Source organism: Pteronotus mesoamericanus, unplaced genomic scaffold, assembly GCF_021234165.1.
Source record: "Pteronotus mesoamericanus isolate MK-2021 breed Mesoamerican mustached bat unplaced genomic scaffold, CSHL_Meso_final contig_169, whole genome shotgun sequence".
Classification (NCBI taxonomy): Eukaryota; Metazoa; Chordata; class Mammalia; order Chiroptera; family Mormoopidae; genus Pteronotus; species Pteronotus mesoamericanus.
Genome location: NW_026555068.1, coordinates 26,700,706 through 26,718,335, shown reverse-complemented (window position 1 = coordinate 26,718,335; position 17,630 = coordinate 26,700,706). Strand labels below are relative to the sequence as shown.

General features: G+C 44.6%; 1 protein-coding gene across 2 annotated transcripts in view; it reads right to left on the bottom strand.

Annotated features, from left to right (window-relative positions):
- GPM6A (glycoprotein M6A) overlaps positions 1-17,630 on the bottom strand; it is a 196,203-nt gene that overhangs the window by 25,221 nt on the left and 153,352 nt on the right. For both annotated transcript variants that reach the window (XM_054566201.1, XM_054566200.1), the window contains exon 2: positions 3,521-3,713. In XM_054566201.1, the coding sequence (XP_054422176.1) occupies positions 3,521-3,713 (193 nt within the window). The remainder of the gene's footprint in view (positions 1-3,520; positions 3,714-17,630) is intronic.

Sequence of the window (17,630 nt, the reverse complement as noted above, 5' to 3'; positions counted from 1 at the left end):
CCCTCTTTCCCTACTCTGTGCAAGTCTCTATGTCACAAATAGAATTTGACAAAATGATTTAATGGGCAACATCAGTATAGGAGCTACGTTTCAGATAGCTTTCCATTGGTGAGGGCCAATGGTACTTAGAATTGCATGTCTAAAATAGAGATTGCGTGAGACTTGTATGTCTAAAAATAGAGGTTGGATGAGAATCGTATGTCTAAAATAGAGACTGCATGAGAAGGGAGGTTATTCAGAAATTTATTTATGAGAAATAGATTTTGGAAGCTAGCTAGATGATCAGTGAAATGAAAGGGCCATATTTCAGTGTGAGAGCCCTGTAGACTTGGAGACACTGACCACTTGTTGAGATATGTGTTTACCAGGACGGAGACAGGGAAGAGACAGGGAGCGAGAAGCTGAGAGGGAGGCCTAACTCCTCTGATCCCCAGGACCGCGGGTGGGAGACCGGAGTCTTGGACAACGGGTCTTATCTTTCAGTTCCCACATCCTGTCAAGAGGCTTCTTTTCCTTGATAAGCTGACAGAGTGGGAACGCTTGATTTGATTGAATTGTGCACAAACTATGGAGAAAGAAATGGGCTCTCTGTAGGTTACTAAGGTTGGCCAACAAGTCTTCTCTTCACGATCGTTCTCTTGCACATTCTTTCCAAGCTTGCCTTAGCTGATTTCCAAGCATGTGTTTTGCCTGAAGTACAGCTTTCAACTACCTCTGCTTTATGTTCCTTATTTCACTTCTCTGTTTCTGATCTGTTCCTCTGATATCCTTGTCAGGAGCCCCGCCGAGGGTATTCTTTACCTAGTCTAAACCTGTGTGTCAACTTTGAATGTATCCATTGGCACTAACTATACCCAGTAGTTTATCGTACATATCTTCCCTCTGTGTTTTCTTGACCTGTTTGGTGACAGAGAATCATAATTCATTTGGTCTCTTTACAGAGTCTGGTATCAGAATTTTAATTATTTTGAAATATGAAGGGAGAGATCATTTGAATCCTTGCTTTTATTCCTCTCAGAATGGTATTCTTCCCATTCAAAATAGGCTTTGGAGGTGTCACATTTCACTCCCAATCTAAGAGACCAACTTGGTAAAAGTACTAAATTAGCATGATTTCTGATTTCTCTCCTGAACTCCCACACGTACGGCTCCCTCAGAGCTCCCGGACTGGGCGCTGCTGAAATGTCAGAGCTTGACAACTGGTGTCTGATCGTACATCTCCATCTCATGACACTTAATAGGCTTGTATTTCTTTAAAATGTCTACGCCAAAATTAAAGTTAGCGATTTGGATATAGCCTAAATATAGAGGATCTGTAGATTTTAAGGACATCTGCAGTAGCTTAAAATAATGCACAGTGAAAATATATTTTGTCCAGTGTAGGCTGAAATAAAACTAAAAAGAAAATGTCAGTTTTATCACATTAAAATATATCCATGTAATCATTTTCTTAAGGTTCTCTGAAACTAACTTGCAATAATCCAAATTATTTCAATAGTTGAATTATTTCAAATGATACAGATCACTTATAAGCTCTTAAGGATCAATTCATGCTATACAGCCAATATAGTGGAAATTGATAAACTGTCTACTGTGAGCTTAAAGAATTCAATTTAATGGGTAATGCTAATTCTAAAGTTACATCAATATATTCCTTTAACCTTTCCAGGTCATGATTTTAAAAATTTGCTATTATTTCTTCATTTCCATTCATCAGTGACATAGATGAGCTCTAAACTGATACTTCAGAGTTAGTGAATATGTTTTTAAATAAATCTACTTCTTAACTGAGAGGCTAATCAACTCTCTCCTCCTCTTAATCACTGTGTGTGTGTGGCAGAGGGTAGTTGGCGGGGGTGGTTCCCAGTCTTACACACTTACTTTGTTATATTTCTTATTTTATGCCAGTCAACCTCAAATTTTAAGTGCCAACACAAATATTTCAACTTTCCTTTCCCTGAAACATTTGCTATCACTCTGTCCAGGGTACATGCCTCCCACTGCAAGTAGGAAGTTCTCACTCTATGACTTGATAAAAATGTGCATCTCTTTTTCAGCAACTTCAGTGGATAAAATAACAAATAGAACTTAGGAGCGATACTTTGCTCAACAGATTATTTAAAAAATTAACAATATGTTGTATTTTCCAAAATCAGGGTTGAAGAAAAGTTATCTTCTACTTAGTAACCTGCCTGTGTTTCCCCGGTGTTGTCTTGGGTTCAGGTCTGAGGTCCTAATTACACCAGGTCAGTAGGAACTTCCCTGGTAAATAAGAAATGTGCCTAACTTCTTTTCGATGGACTTATAAGTCAAAAGCAAAGTCCCCTTACCAGCTATATAATCGCAGAGACTTGTAACTCGAAAAGCTTCTTATTCCAGAAGAAGGATATACAAATTAAGAAGGTTTGAATTTATTTAGAATGACAAAATAAAACAAGGTGAAAAAAACATAATCACAGTCTCAAGAAGCATGAAATACATGCTGATGCAATGGAGAGTTTCTATCCGCTGGGATTAGAAAAGTGTAGTAAATAGGGTATTTTCTCTTTGTAGGCAAGAAATCACTGAATAAGTTATCCGAGTTGGACATTTATTGGAAAGTACATTCTTCTGTAATTATTTGTTGATTTGAGAGATAATAGAAGGCGGGGAGAGAGGGATTTGTTGTTTCACTGACTGATGCGCTCACTGGTTGTTCCTGGCAGGCGCCCTGACCGGAGAACAAACCTGCAACCTTGGCGAATCGGGACGGCGCTCTAACCCGCTGAGCTACCCGGCTGGGGCCAGTTCTGGGGTAATTCAATCCTACTCTTTTTCTCTGTATAATATTAGGCAATAAAGGACTGAAACTTGCACAGCAAACTCTTTCTTAGTTCCAGACTATGTTTACATCATCTTTAAAAAAAAATATTAACATCCCCATAACTTAGTGATCCCAGGGGTTCACCTGTTATGAGCAAAATGTACATTTTAAGCCCAATTGGCGCTTACACATCGAGGCTTAATATTTCTGGTGACTTTCCCTTTCGCAGAAGTCAGTAAAAGCCTTTCCCAATGTTTCACAATCATTTCTGTGACCCAGGAAAGGACAAATGATAGAATATCCATGGTGGGACACCATGGCGTTTGGGGGATTTTTCTAGAAAAAGCGGCAGAGTCTACGTTTCTATCAGGCTCAGTTCTCCAGCTTCGGTCCTATTCAATCAGCAAAGTCGCTGCTCAGATTGGAAGAGCACCCACAGGGCAGGCATTCCACTGAATGGTAACCGAACTTGGGAGAAAACATTACCGTCAAAGGCATACACAGCTGCAGTCCAGACTCTGCTGGCCACTGATCTGCTGCGATGTGCCCTGCACTCGCGGCAAAGGCCAACGTCCTCTTGACTCACAGACATAACCTAAGAGAATTTTGTTTCCCCTCTAAAACACTGGCTCACTTAACCCTCGACCCCTGTTTATTCAACACACAGCAACGGGCACATATACTCTCAAAACAAGAAGTAAGGCAGGAATGGCCTACATGGTAAAGACGTCCAGCGTGTCCCCAGCAGTTCTTGCCATCTCAAAGTAGGTCTGCAGGATGTTGACAGTCCCCGAAAGCGCCTCGTGCCCGCAGCCGCAGAACAGGGCCACGCCGGCGTATAGCAGGATGGTGGCGATCAGGGAGGCGTAGGGGATGCCCCCCAGGCATTTGATGCAGCACTCGAAGCACCCTGCGCAGACCAACGGGAACAAGGCAGAGTTAGGGTTTCTGGTGGATCTAAGCGTTTCCCCAAACTTCAGCAGTGTGGGCAAGGATATTTGCATTTGCAGATGACATCACGTCAACTTTGTAAATCGAGGCTGAGGCTGCCCTGAAGGGTATGAACGTCAAGTTCCTTGATGAGAAACCCTTCCCCCAGGCAAGAGAATCCTTGCTTCTACTGCCGGCTTCATCGCCTGCCCCCAGCCCAACAGAAGCCCTTCCTCCCCGCCCAGACGTCTGGCAACAAACAATCCTCACATCCATGCATGCGCATCATTCCTGCTTGACTTTACCGCTCTCAAGTTTCACAGGCTGACGTCTTCATTTCAATGACATTTATTCTTCTGAACTCCCTGTGGCTGTACCTTTTAAAGAGTTAGTCAAAATCTGTTCATTGTGAACCCAATTGAGTGAACGTCAACCAGTAATTTAAAATTTGAAGTGAAAGAGAACAGACTAGACCATGTCTGAGTGCATTGCATGTGATAAGGCAAATTATTTTAGAATCTTTTCAGGTCAGATTTTGTGTGTGTCGTTTTTGTAGTGACTCATCACGCACAATCTATTTCTTGCTGTGCTGCATGGGGAAAAAAAGAGAGAAACATACTGGCTCAGTTGGACCGAGAGCGCAGGGCAGGTTGGAATCCTGATTCACAGCCATGTCTGTGTTTTTTGGCAAGTTTATTCTTTCGATTTCATCATTTGTAAAAAGATGACAGTAAGAACTTCCCTCAAATGATTCTTGTGAGACTAAATGAGTTAATACATAAAATAGTGCATGACAGAGGAACTACTCGGTCAATGTCTGCCATTATTAGATGCAACTTTCACAGTTATTAATATGAACTATTATTTCATTGTTACAGTTTTCAAAATTTTTGCTGTAATCACTTTTGAACTTCTGTCACTTTAGCCTTAATTTTCAACAGTTGGCTTTAAACGTTTAGTCTGAGAATCAGAAGAGCATTGTTGTTAGTATTCTAATGAAGCACCAGAATTTTCTAGGTGACTTCTGAATCTCTTCTAATAGATTGACTAGAAATGCCTCAGTCTGTATGTTTGCATAAGAAATACTGATAAGACGCTAGGTGCTAGCCACAGGTGAAGGGGGACATTTAGGTAAGAGGCCTGACAGCTAAGAGGAAGGTGACCTGTTTCACTTCAGTCTGCCCATGTCCCTCTCTCCTTCCCCAGATACATCCTGCTTGAAAGATGTCCTCCAACTATTCTCCTTCCGGAAATTCTTGATCCACCTCTTTTTGCAGTGCCGAGGCCCCTCCAAAACTATCCACATAACTGACTTTTTCTTTCTTCAGAAACAAGTAACAAACGACGTTGGAAAATGCACTGCTATTTATTGTGCTTAAGCCATAGGAAGATCTGTGTGCCCGTTATCTGGAATGCATATGTGTTTCCAGCACCCTACGATCTATGCAACGAGGCACAGTTCCTGTGCGAAGTACCTTCCCATTCAGAGGGTGGGCTGGTCTGCTCCTTTAACACTGACCCCTGAACTGGCCTTCTCGAGAGAATCAGGGCTCATCCCATCTGCCCTGGAGGAGGGAAAGGAGGAGGTCGGAACCTCTCCCTGCTTCCATAGCTCTTGCTTGTACAGGCAAAATCACTTCCTGAACACTCCTCCCCTGACACATGCACACGCACACGCACACGCACAGGCATGGAGGGGGGGAGTAGAAAAGGTTGGAACAGCCTGACACTTCCTGTGATAGGAGAGAATTTCACCGGCAGATGGAAGGGGCCCGTGTGTGTAGGATCTGAATGCCACTGAACAGTGTTGGGTGAAGATTACCAGGGTGGCGGAAAAATCTTTAGACTGTTCTTTATCTCTCCATGTTGTAAATTTTATGTCTTACTCATCATTTAAAAAGAAAGAAAGAAAATGAGTACCAGCCCAAGGAAGAGTTACTCCTCATTGTGGCAAGTGCCCCAAAGAGCCCCCATGATCTCAAATCCCATTCCTTTGTGATTTGTCTCCCCGATTATCCGGGAAGGATTTGATAAAAGTTTGTGAGATTCCTACTGCAGCCATGGAGGTGTCAAAACCAGAATAACACGTGCAACAAAACCCTTCAGAATGGGAGTTCAAAAAATACAAAGGTGTCCCAATATCACATTCACAGATAGGAATCACCTCTGCTGGGCCCCAGGCCTAAAGCTTGTGAAAGGGCAAAGATAAAGTCAGGAGACAGGCTGATGTGCAAAAGAAGGGGGAGGGTCACAGCTGACCCCCAGGACCGGCCGCCGACCCCCACTCGCCCCATCACTGACGCAGATCCAGCTTCTACTCGCCTCGCATTTTCTGGCCTGCGGCGCCGAGGGGCCGACGCTGCCGGCCTCGGCCTGGGCGGCGGAAGGGACCTCGAACCCGGGTCACCCAAGCTTCACATCCCGGGCGGTGGCGCTGTTGCCGTCACAGTCCTGACTTACGGCGTTAACTGAGAAGCGACTGCTACCCTTAGAAAACCCCGAGACAGATGGCCACGCTGGGCGCCTGAACCCAAACGGACACCCCCGGGGGCGCAGGCGTTGCCGAGCGCGTTTCAGGTCCCCACATCACACCGACCCACTTCTCCTCCTCCCTGTTTACATTACTCCGAACATATTACCCCATTCGGCAAGTGCACAGTCCCTCCACCTCCATTCCCTCCAGGTCAGAGCTGACCCTCGGCAAAACCTGCACTCAAAGTGGGGTCCCTGAAGCGTCCCCGCCCGCACGCTCTGCCTGCTGCTGGGCTGGGGCCTCGCGGCCCCCCGCCCCCCGCCCCGGCCCTGCGGGCCCCGGCGGCCTAGGAAGGCTCTCAGCCCCCCGGCGGGAGCCCGCGCAGAGGTGCAGCGTCTCTCCAGCTGCCGGAGCCGCACGTCGCCCTCGCCCGCAGGGAGGGAGCGGCTTGCCACCCGCCCACGGCGAGAAACGGCCGCGGCAGCGCCGGCGTTGCCACGGCAACCGCGCGCCTGGGCGCGGAGCCGCTCGGCCCGCCCGCGCCCCTCCGGGCGGCGGACGGTGCGGCCACCCACCCCCGCGTGTTTACTGCACCCCCGGGGAGAAAGCATCTATTAAGCGACTGTTGCCCGAAGCACGGCGAGCGGAGAGCCGGGGCTGGAGAAAAGGCTTTTCCTGAGAAAACAGAACAACAGGAGAGAGTACTTTGTCCCAGCCGCGTTGTCAGTACTAGATATAATGGGAATAGGGCCCATTGATTCGCGAATGGAGCTAATGGTTCCAATATTGAACACAGAATTTACATGTGAATAGACGCTGCCTATCAGTCGACACAGGAAGCAGCCCTCAGACCCAGGCGGGCTGCATTTTCTCAAATGAATTAAGACCCAGTTAAAGGGATTATGAGACTTTCACTACTCTCTGAACCATTAGCATGTGCCCCATATTTTGTGGGGTTATGGGTTGACTTGTCCTAATACAACAATTTCAAAGGAAATCAAAACTCTTGAGATAGTCTATTTCAAAAAAAAAAAAAAAGATGAGCTATATGGTTAATTTACTCCCATTTAAACATCGTGAGGCACACACACGCCTTGGCTCACTCCACAAAGGACACCAAAATAAGCGATGAGAAAAGAATCTAAAACAACGGAAGGAGCACAGGAGACAGACCGCTGAGAAGAGAGGCCAGCACAACGGCGGATCCTGGAAAGGAGACGGGCAAGGCCTGGGCAACTGATTCATCGACAACTGTTTCTAGCACCATTTCTCAATGAGTGGATGCTTTTCTGTCGAAGTCACCTGCAATACCGCCGTGTCATTACCAAGTGTCCAGAAGGGTCTGGCCGGGCCAGTCTGCGGGCTGTCCGTCCTGCCCGGCAGCCTGGGGGTCTCCCTCTGGGCTACCCCACACCGCCTCCTAGTGGGACTTGGTTTGTTGTTCGCCTGCGTGCCACGCTATTCATGGCCCTTTTACGTTACCATATGCATTTTAGAAACAGTCGGTCGGATTCCACAATGACTCATTGGAATTCTGATTGGTATTTTTTTTTTTTTACTTAATTTTGCATGTAGAAACTTTGCAAAATTCTTTTTTGATCCTCTGACTTACTTTTATTTTGCGAATTATTTTGAGTTAGTTATATGGATAATCATACCATCTGTAAAAATTTTGAGGTTTATCTCTTTTCATTATTGGTATAGTCTTATTCTTCTGTTGACTTTGTACAAGGCAGGAGGAGAGTAGAAGTAATGAAAAAGACACCTTTTCTTGTTCCTGATATTAAAAAAAAAAACAAAAAACACAGAACACTTTCCTCGTTTTACCATTAAGTGTAATGTTTGGTTAAAGAAAGTAAGAGCTCTTTAACTTTGAATTCCATAACATGCCCTTTTCCAATCTGTTGAAATAATTTTATGTTTTTGTTTTTTATTTGCCATTTCAATGTATTTTTCTAATTTAAACTAAACTTGACTTCTTGAGAAAAATCCAACTGAGTCATACTGTACTTTTTAATACAATACATTGCTGAATTCACCATGCTAACATTTTGTTCAATCCTTTTGCATTTATCAATTCATTCCACAAATAGTTATTGAGCCCTTACCTACTGCCAGTCAAAAAATAAACAAAACCCCTGACCTCATTCCAGGGATGGGGGACAGATCATAAACAAGGGCAAAAGTAATACATTTGAGAAGAAAAACAAAACAGGCAAGAGGAGCAGGGACCACTCGGCTATCAGGTACAGTTTCCATTTTTTTCAGGGAAGGAATAACTGAGATGACATTTCACAAAGACGTGAAGGAGGTAAAGGAGCCCCCCAAGAGGCTGCCATCCAGAGGCTGCCTGGGAAAGGGGTGTTTCAGAGGAAAAGAAAAGGCTAATATCCTGAGGCAGGCGTGCGCCAGAGAGCTCAGGGACGTCACCGGAGCGCCACCCCCAGAAGCCAGTGGTGGCAAAGGGGATGCAGTAAAGGCACATGGGGTGAGGCCACGGACATAGTGGGTGTGTTGGGATACCCACGTCAAGGAATCCACTGGCATGTAACTTTTGTTTTCTTGGTCTGGGCCAAGTTTATACCATTTTTGTAAAGCACTTCCGTTCTCCCATGCCCTGGGGCTGTCTGCAAAAGGTTTAGCTGCACGGCAAATATTTGGTAGAACCAGCCAGCCAAACACTTCGGGCCGCCCGTGCACTTTATGGGAAGAAATTTAATGACTGATCTAACGTGTTAAGGATCATAGAACTGACCACATTTTTTATTTCTCTTAAGTCTGTTTGTTAAGTTCAATATTTACAGAAATTGATAAACTTAAGATTTAAAATTTATGATGAAATTGTAGGTAACGTTATTATATAATATTTTACGTTTATTCATTATCTGCACATATTATGTGTCCCTGATGATTTCAATCTGGAGATTTTCTTTATACTCTCCTAATTTTGTGGCTGGGTACCAAAATCACCAGGAATTCTGTCAAAAATAGAGATTCCAGGATCCCTTCCATTGCAAATGCCTGTTTTGTCGAGGACTCCACTGACTCTGCTGTCTAGATGTAGCCCATATGGAAACCGAGCTGTCTTTACATGCAGTCACATTGAATGCCTGTGTGGTTTAAAATGAGTGGATGAACTAGATATACATGTACTGCAGGGATTAATAAGGATTTACTCTAAGAATTTTGGATAAGTTATTGAACAAAGTATGCAGCTTATAACTCAATGAAGGCAATTTGAATTTTTTGAACAGTCCCAATGCATCAGAAACAGGGCCAAGACTTCCAATGTATTGACCTGTGTGTCTCTACAACTCTGTGCGGGAGGCTTAGTTATATTCAGGTGGTTTCTCAACTGACTCTTGAGCACTGACACTGAAAAGTATGTGAATTTTCCAGAATAATGATATTTTTCTTTTAAAAACATTTTTCCCATGAAAATTTTCATAACAGTAATATTTACGATTCAGATCGTTGGGTTTTTTTTTTTTTAATATCACTAATTACAGAACATTTTGTACTGGTCAACAGGACTTAGCAAGAATGTTTTGATTAATTAAATTTATTTCCCTAAGGCTGAAAAGTTAATTGCTTCAATAACAATTAGAACCATACTCTTCTGACTGTGACAAACGAGCCTGTGGGGTGAGAGAGCAATGCGGGGGCGGGGGTCTGATGTGGGATCAGAGCAAGCCTCGCGGGGGAAGAAAGTGGGGCGCCAGACGCTCTGAGTCCAGACACCTGCGAGGTTTCTGCAGAACATGTCTTGCTTGTTCAGATGCTGTCTAGAAATCCAGGTAGAAAACCCCTCATTTTCTGCTGTAAGAAACGAACCAATTAATATAGATATTGGCATGGCCTGTTTCCTCACAATTCTCAAATATGTTCAAAATGTTCTTGGTTGGTTTGCAGGGTTAGCCACCGCTGCACAATAAGCCATCGCAAAGGTATACAGTATTAGCCTAAAACAAAAATGTATTATAGTTTCTCACATTTTTATGGCTTCACTGGACCCAAATGGACAATTTCCACTTGAAATCACTCCAGCAGTTGCAGCGGGAAGGTGAGGGCGTGGGAGTCAGTGACTGCTGGGCGGGGCAGGGTGCGCGCGAGGGTTTCTCTGCGCGCATGCGCGCTGCCCGCCTGGCGCGCCTGGCACAGGGCTTCCCGGAGTATCTCGCTCGGGGTGGTCCCTCCCAGCGGTGACTTGAGCTGTCTCACCGCATCGCAAGGCCTGACACAGTGGCTGGCTCTATCACGGCAGGACCTTAAAGAGAGAAAGCAGACGCTTCCCACCTTCTTCAAGGATGAGCCCAGCAATGGCAGAGCATCGCTTTTGTCGCGTTCTACTGTCAGAGTACTCACAGGCAGCCCGGGTTGGAGGGGACTGAGAAATTCACTTGGCCTCTGGGTGGGAGGGGTGGTAAAGACTTTGCAGCTGTCTTTAATCTGCCACAAAACCATCCAGTTTAGACTGGAACTGTCCACCCCGGCGTTGCTTTGTTTTTCTCCCCCCACCGCTCATCAGCATCCGACATAGCAGTCATCTTACTGGTGACTTTATTTATTGACCCTCCTTTCCAAGGTGTAAAGACTCTGAAGCCAAACATCTCTGGGTTTTGTTCATTTTTGAATGCCCAGTCCTTATAAAAATATCTGACACATGATAGATGCTCAATTAATATTTGCTGAATAAATGAATTAATGCAAAAATTTATTCTAACCACCAACGAGAATCAGTCAAGAGGATGCCATTGGCATCAAACCTTCTACCACCTTTATCTCGCAGACCAATGTCAGAATCACGAGAATTTCCTACTGTGGAAGCAAGACAAGGAAACTTGGGAGTTGGCTATTAGTTACTACAGTACTTTTCTTTTTTTTTATCCTCTTTCTTTCCCAAAAAGTCAGCTTACTTTTCTTTCTGAGTAAGTGAAACAGTATTTATACAGGTTTGCTAAGGAGATAATGCAAAAGCCTTCCTGGAATGTCTTAATTCTGTAGAAGGAAACGTTGTGATTAGAATACCCGTTACACCATACCATACGTTGATGTAGCTGGCAATGCTTGGACTTGTGCTGAATGTATTTGTCTCTAAAATTCTGCTTTGATAATTACACCCTGCTGAGGATTATCAATATGACTCTCCACCAAACAAAATAAAAACACAAACTTCTACATCAAAAACAGCAGAAAACAAGTTGATAGGAGATCCTGGGCACTTTGGACTATTAAAGTCCAAACAGAAAAAGCAGATGACATTGACGATAAAAGTAAAGACCATTGGTCTCTTAAGCAAAGGAATTTTTAAAAGGAGGATAATATTTTTCTGAAATTCATTTGTTACAAGTTATTTAGTGCAGTTTGATAGATTTTTTTCATGACTTTGAAAATCATTTAAGTATTGTTCCAAACTAATGTGGCTGCAGGATACATAAGCTTTGCTGTTTGTTTATGTCATTATGCCAGACCCTCTGTGGAATTTCAAAAAATAAAGTTAGTGTTTACATCCAATGTTAAGTTTACTCTTATAATTAAATGGATATACAAGGCTTTTAAGGGGAAGGTCTGAATTCTTTATGAATATCTACACAAAATTGAACTCATTAACAAATGTTATCTTGATCTAGAATTTATTATATTGTTGCTGTAAAGTAATAAAAGTATAAATATTTTTAACACTAATCATGCAAATAAGTACATTATTAAAATTAAGTTGGCCAAAAAATAAAAATACATATTGGCCAGTGTTGAAAACATATGACAATAAAAAAAAAGTATTGATCGCAGCTCTCTCGATGTCACCAGCAAGAAAAGGTGGAGACGGGACCATCTGCGAGCGCTAACCAAACACACAGCCACACGGGGCAGGTCATTCAGCTAGATCTGGGGTGCATCCAACATGAAACGGAGGAATTTGAATACATTCTTTAAATAAAAACATTTGAAAAGCTAGCGACTAAAATACAGCCCAATACTTCCTAATTATGAATTACATTTGTGAAAGAAAAATTAGAAAATAAAAAGTACAAATTCTCTGAATAGAGCATGGGTTATTTATAGAAAGTTTCTTTCTTTAACTTAGTTCATGAAAATTCACTATGACACCTGCAGATACAATATCTTTACACATATTGGTAGGTTTTTAGTAGAACTTTGTGTGCTGAAATTTACAAATTTAGTCTAAATTTAAAAATCATTTTTAAGAAAAATGGGCATTAAAAATTTCTATTCCAGAGTTACTACGATATACAACAATTTGGTATGAGGCAAAATGTAAAGCCACATTCCAAAACATCAAAAGTGATAAGGCTATTTTAAAGTACATCTCTTATTGCCAAACATCATTTCAAAGTACATCCAGAATACAGAATACGGAATAAACGGTCTCCTGATAATTACCTTACGCTGTTTTGCCACGAACATTAGCAGAAGTTTCAAGATGGGTAGAAAACAGATACTTTTTACAATTAGCCACAAACTGTCACCATTTGTGGGGGGGCCCGGAGCCCTGGCAAGAGCACGTGACCGGTCAACGCAGACTTGCGAACGGGCGCAAGGGCAGCGTCTGAAGGGCCACATGGCCTCCCTGCCAGCGCGGCCTGGCCTCCGGCACTAGGGATGTCCAAGAGCTCTCTCTGTTTGCAAATCCGCAGAACAGCGTTTTTCTTCTGCCCGCTCCTCTCTCACTCTCCTTCTCACCAGAGGAGCTAGTGTCACTCGCTTTCTCCCGAGGGCCTGGGAAGCATTAGGTCAAAATCCCCAATGCACCTTTTTAAATGTTGACTTTATTTCAGCCACGTGTAAGCCTGCCCTGCCGTTGCTTATATTACAATCTGAATGAGCACCAGGACCACAAAATATAGACACACCTTTTTTTTTTTAATCAGATTTTCAATCCTGCCTTATCTATCCTAGACCCCAAACACTTAATGTCCTTTGCTTCTTTTGGTCGTATCCCACGTGACTCCTGGATGGTGGCCATTGAAAGGCAGAGGTTTAGAGAGACCAGAAGACAACAGGGCGGCCCGGGGACAGGTCCCGACAGAACACGCCTGCCGCTGCCTTTGCACGCTGCGCGCCACGGGGCGCATCTCCACGGGAGCTCAGCCCATGTGTGCAAACCTGCGCTTCGCCTAAATCTCTTTATTCCATGTTACTAATCCCCGGAATTTTATGAATACACACAAAGCTCATTGTCCGCTCCTGCCGGCCACCGCCAACGGCCATGCGGTAGGAGCAGGGATTAGAAGAATCCCTGTGGAAAACTAGGAAAAGCAGGCGCGTGAGGTGCCTCCTCACGGTCCCTAATCCGCAGGGCAGACCCTGGACTGTAGGGGGTGCGCGGTTTGATCGCGAGCTTCTGGGTCAGAGACCAGGCTTTCTGTATCCTGAAGCACCCCCAGTTCACAGAGAGTTCGGCTCAGGAACAGGGCAAGCCAGGCCTCCCTCTCAGGGCCTGCCTCCTCTTGCTGCGGCTCTTTCTGCGGTTTGGGTCGCCTGGGCACAGGAAGGGTAGGTCGCCGGCCGGGTCACAATGTCTGCCCTTCAACTTCAAAACGCTGTCAACTCAGTTACACGACAGAAGAACATACTCGCGCGGCAGCAATAGAGCCCCCGAATGCGGCTTGCCCCCCGGAAACCGCAGACGTGTGCTTCAGGATGTTGAGAAAACCAGCAGTTTTTGCCTTTGGCCGTGACTGGCCCCCGGGAAGGAATGATGAAAAGACCTCGCAGAAAGTAAGAGCAAAACTCGTATTTCTGCTCCCTTTCAATAACTGGCAGTTACTGAAAGTTTTCTCGTGTATGTTTTTATATTTTTAAAAAAGCAAAACCTTCCTTTAAAAAAGTCCACTGGGGGGGTTGTGCAGGGTATACACTGGCTTTGTCATCCTTAAAGCTGCTGTGTAAGCTCCTCCGCCTGATGTTGTTCTCGAGCATTGAAAGGTGCTGGGCTAATCCTCACCGACACTGCTTACCAAATAAGTACGTCATTTGGAAATGAAACAGGGAAGAGAGCATTTTGTATTGACAGTGGACGCTGTTGACACTTCATGCAGCCTCAGCAGGTGGGTATGTGATCACATTTAGACGGTGGAAAGGATTATTTTCTCCCCCCAAACATCTGGCAATGTTCATGTTACGACTAAACTTGGAAGGAAGAGAAAAAATTGGAGTGAAAGACATTTAAATGGTTTTAACTAATGAGAGTGAAATATGTATTTCAATGGTATAATAGAATTTCTTTTAATTCTCTGTTGTGACCAATTCCATGGAATAATTTATAAAATTATGTTATGCATAATGTATAATACATATAATTTTCTCTATACTGTTAAAATAGGAATATTTTTAAAAACTCCTGTCTTTGTTGGTAGATACTGTTCTGGGAGAAGAGGTTTACAGTAACTGTATTGGTTTGCTCTCATGATGAGATTCTAAATGAGAACTATCCTGGCTGGTGTTTGATTACACAAGGATGATATAGCTACAATCATTTTCCTTTCACTTAAGAAACCACAAGACCTGAGGTATTTCACAACCAGAACTGAATGTGGAAAATCCAGGGGAAATAGGCTACACAAGTGACTCTGACCATCTCATGGCGGAGGGACTTGGGCCCTATCCATGTTTGATCCGGGACCAGTGATTAATGAAGGCGAACGCATTGTCCTCTGGGATTGTCTCACTCTTATCTCAACATTATCATGATGCCTACTTCAACATATCTTTGATTTGTAAACTATGAAGATATAGTTGACTAATCAAGGGGTCTATCAGTTTGAAAACTTAACACATGCTGAAGTGTCACAGGCCAAGTCCAAAGAGTATTTCTGCAGAAGTTTGGCCAGCATGCTGTATTTTTACCAAAGCGTCCCAGAATTTGAACTGGTAGACTTACTATATTTTAATCATTTCTTACTCCAATTAAGAGAAAATATGGATAGTTCATTTAATAGACCAGTTGCTTTTGAAAACGAATAATAAGAGGAAGCTGCTGGCCTGGTCATTTATAAAGATTCAAGTTAGTCAATGTTGAATCAGTTACTGGAAAAATAATAGATTAACAGAAATCTATGAGTCCAGATATTAATACCAATACATCTAACATTGAAAAAAATATTAAAAATATACTGTGCATTCTATATGCCATTTTAATGAATAATACATAGGCGTGAAAATAGAATCAAGAAAATCTGAGGGTCCCATGAGAGCAAAAACAGACAGGACTTGGGAGTAAACGCTTTGCTCCAAACCCGCCGTAGCTCCGCATTTTCCTTGGAGTAAAGCCGGGCCCTTCCAGGGCCCTTCCAGACCCTGTCTGGTGGCCCCGCCATCCCCGCTCGGAGCTCTCCTACTACTTTGCTCCGCCTCCACCCTGGTCCCTCCGCCACAAGCTCCTCCTCCCGGGGGCGCCAACAGCCAGCCCCCTGGAACCTTGGGCACCGGGAGTGGCCGGGCCCTCTGCTGCGAACGTCCTTCCCTCCCGTGTCTGCTCACTTCCTCGCGTCCTTCCGGCTTCTGCTCAGATTTCACCCTGACTGTGCCGCTTACAAACTGCATCCTGCCTTCCCACCTTCACAGGTGGAGCCCCCAGAGTCCCTTGACCCTGCTCTGCTTCTTCTTGTCCCCCCATCACCTGTGACCTAACAGGATGCACAGGTGACCCACGTGTGTGATCTACTGCTTGCCTGTCTCCTCCAGCGGAGTGGGAACTCCCACACGGTTGGCGCGCGGTGAGCTTTTGTTGAATGAATATTATCTTTGATGCACATAAAGGCCTATGCTTAAAGTTGCCAACTAAAAACCTACAATTCAACGAGAAAAAGAACAAAAAAGAAATGCTTAAAAGATGCAGAACTTACAGCCAATATCCTACAGTCGTGTGCATTTGGAATTAATACACTAATGTTTACCAATAAAATCTATATTCGATAAAGATTTTTGGTCAAAATATAAATTACAATTCAAAAAATCAAAATCACACCCAGAGCCATACAGAAAGGACGGTCTCAAATTAAACACTGCACCACATATAACCTCACCATGGAAGGGGAGCGCACCGCCACCAACTGGACCCTGGCTCTCTACGCTGCCACAAGAATTCTTACAAAACTCCTGGAAGGAAAAACTACAGCCTTACTAAGAGACTTTAACGAACTTACCAATAGGGTCTGTACGTAAAGATTTCATTTCCCAATTACTTCCGCTACCCATCTAATCAATATGGCAGTTATTTCAAGAAACAGAGGTAGGTATAAGGTTTAGATATCACTCAGTCTCACTTTGTGGAACACTTCTCCCAGTACTTTAAAAAACAAAGAAACAAATAAAAATAAAAAGCCTACTTGCATTGCCGCCGTAAATCTTTCCCCCTCTCCTCCTGAGATCTACGGACTCTTGTATGATCAATTAATTCTGTCTTTCATGCGCATCCAATGTCTCCACTGGATTTCCCACCGGCTTCCAAATATTTTCAAATCCTTTTTATTTTCACAATGAAATCCTGAAAAGCTCCCCGCTCCTTCCCCAGGCCCCAGCCGCCCTCGGCCGCCCCTTCAGCCACACCAGACGGCTTCCCTCGTCCCCGCTCCTGCCACCTTGCTCTGCCAACCGCCCTCAGGCCTCCCTCTCATCCCCGCGCTGACTGACACCCTTTCCCCTGTGTCCCATGCTCACCCACACAGAGGACTCAATTCCCTCCCCCGCGGCCACAGGCCCCCTCCATCCCTCGGCCACTGGCAGTAGATGGGCCCCAGGACCCAACGCTGATGTGGCTTCCGGGTTCTCTCCCTGCCTGTCTCGCGTCTGCCCGCTGCTCACGTCCTCTCCCTTCTCCCAGGAATTCTGACCGCCGCCCTGCCGTCCTCTGTGGTAGGCACCGGCCGTGCCTTCCTGGGTCTTGCGGTACCCTCGCTGGCCCGCCTCGATCACATGGCTTTCGAATCTACTTTTATGCTCTTCCTCTGCCTTATAATATATGAATGATTTCTATCTTAGAAGAGTTTAAAATGGTCTTGAGTTTTGCATAAAGACAAACCCTTAGCCTGGCTTTCAAGGCTTCTCGTTTCTCTGGCCCCTGCTTAGCGGGGGCTTTAGCTCTTGCTGAGGCAGAGGTTGGACTCCGAATTCCTCTTGGACACAGGCCCTGTCCATGCCCTGTCCCCGGGCACACACACATGCGCACACACATGCACTCACACACTGCCCCTGCACTTTCACCTACTTAGCCTGTACGCCTCTTCTGCTCTCCCTGCCCATGGCTACGTTGTCAGACAACTCCCCCGACCTTCCTCTGCAGGTCCTTTCCATCCAGAAGGAGGCGCCAGCTCGGGTTTGACTCTGTGACAGGCCTCTGCAAAGGGCGCACAGCAGGATTTTGCTCAGTGTTGTGTATTTAGTGCCCAGTGCAAGGCCTGGCAC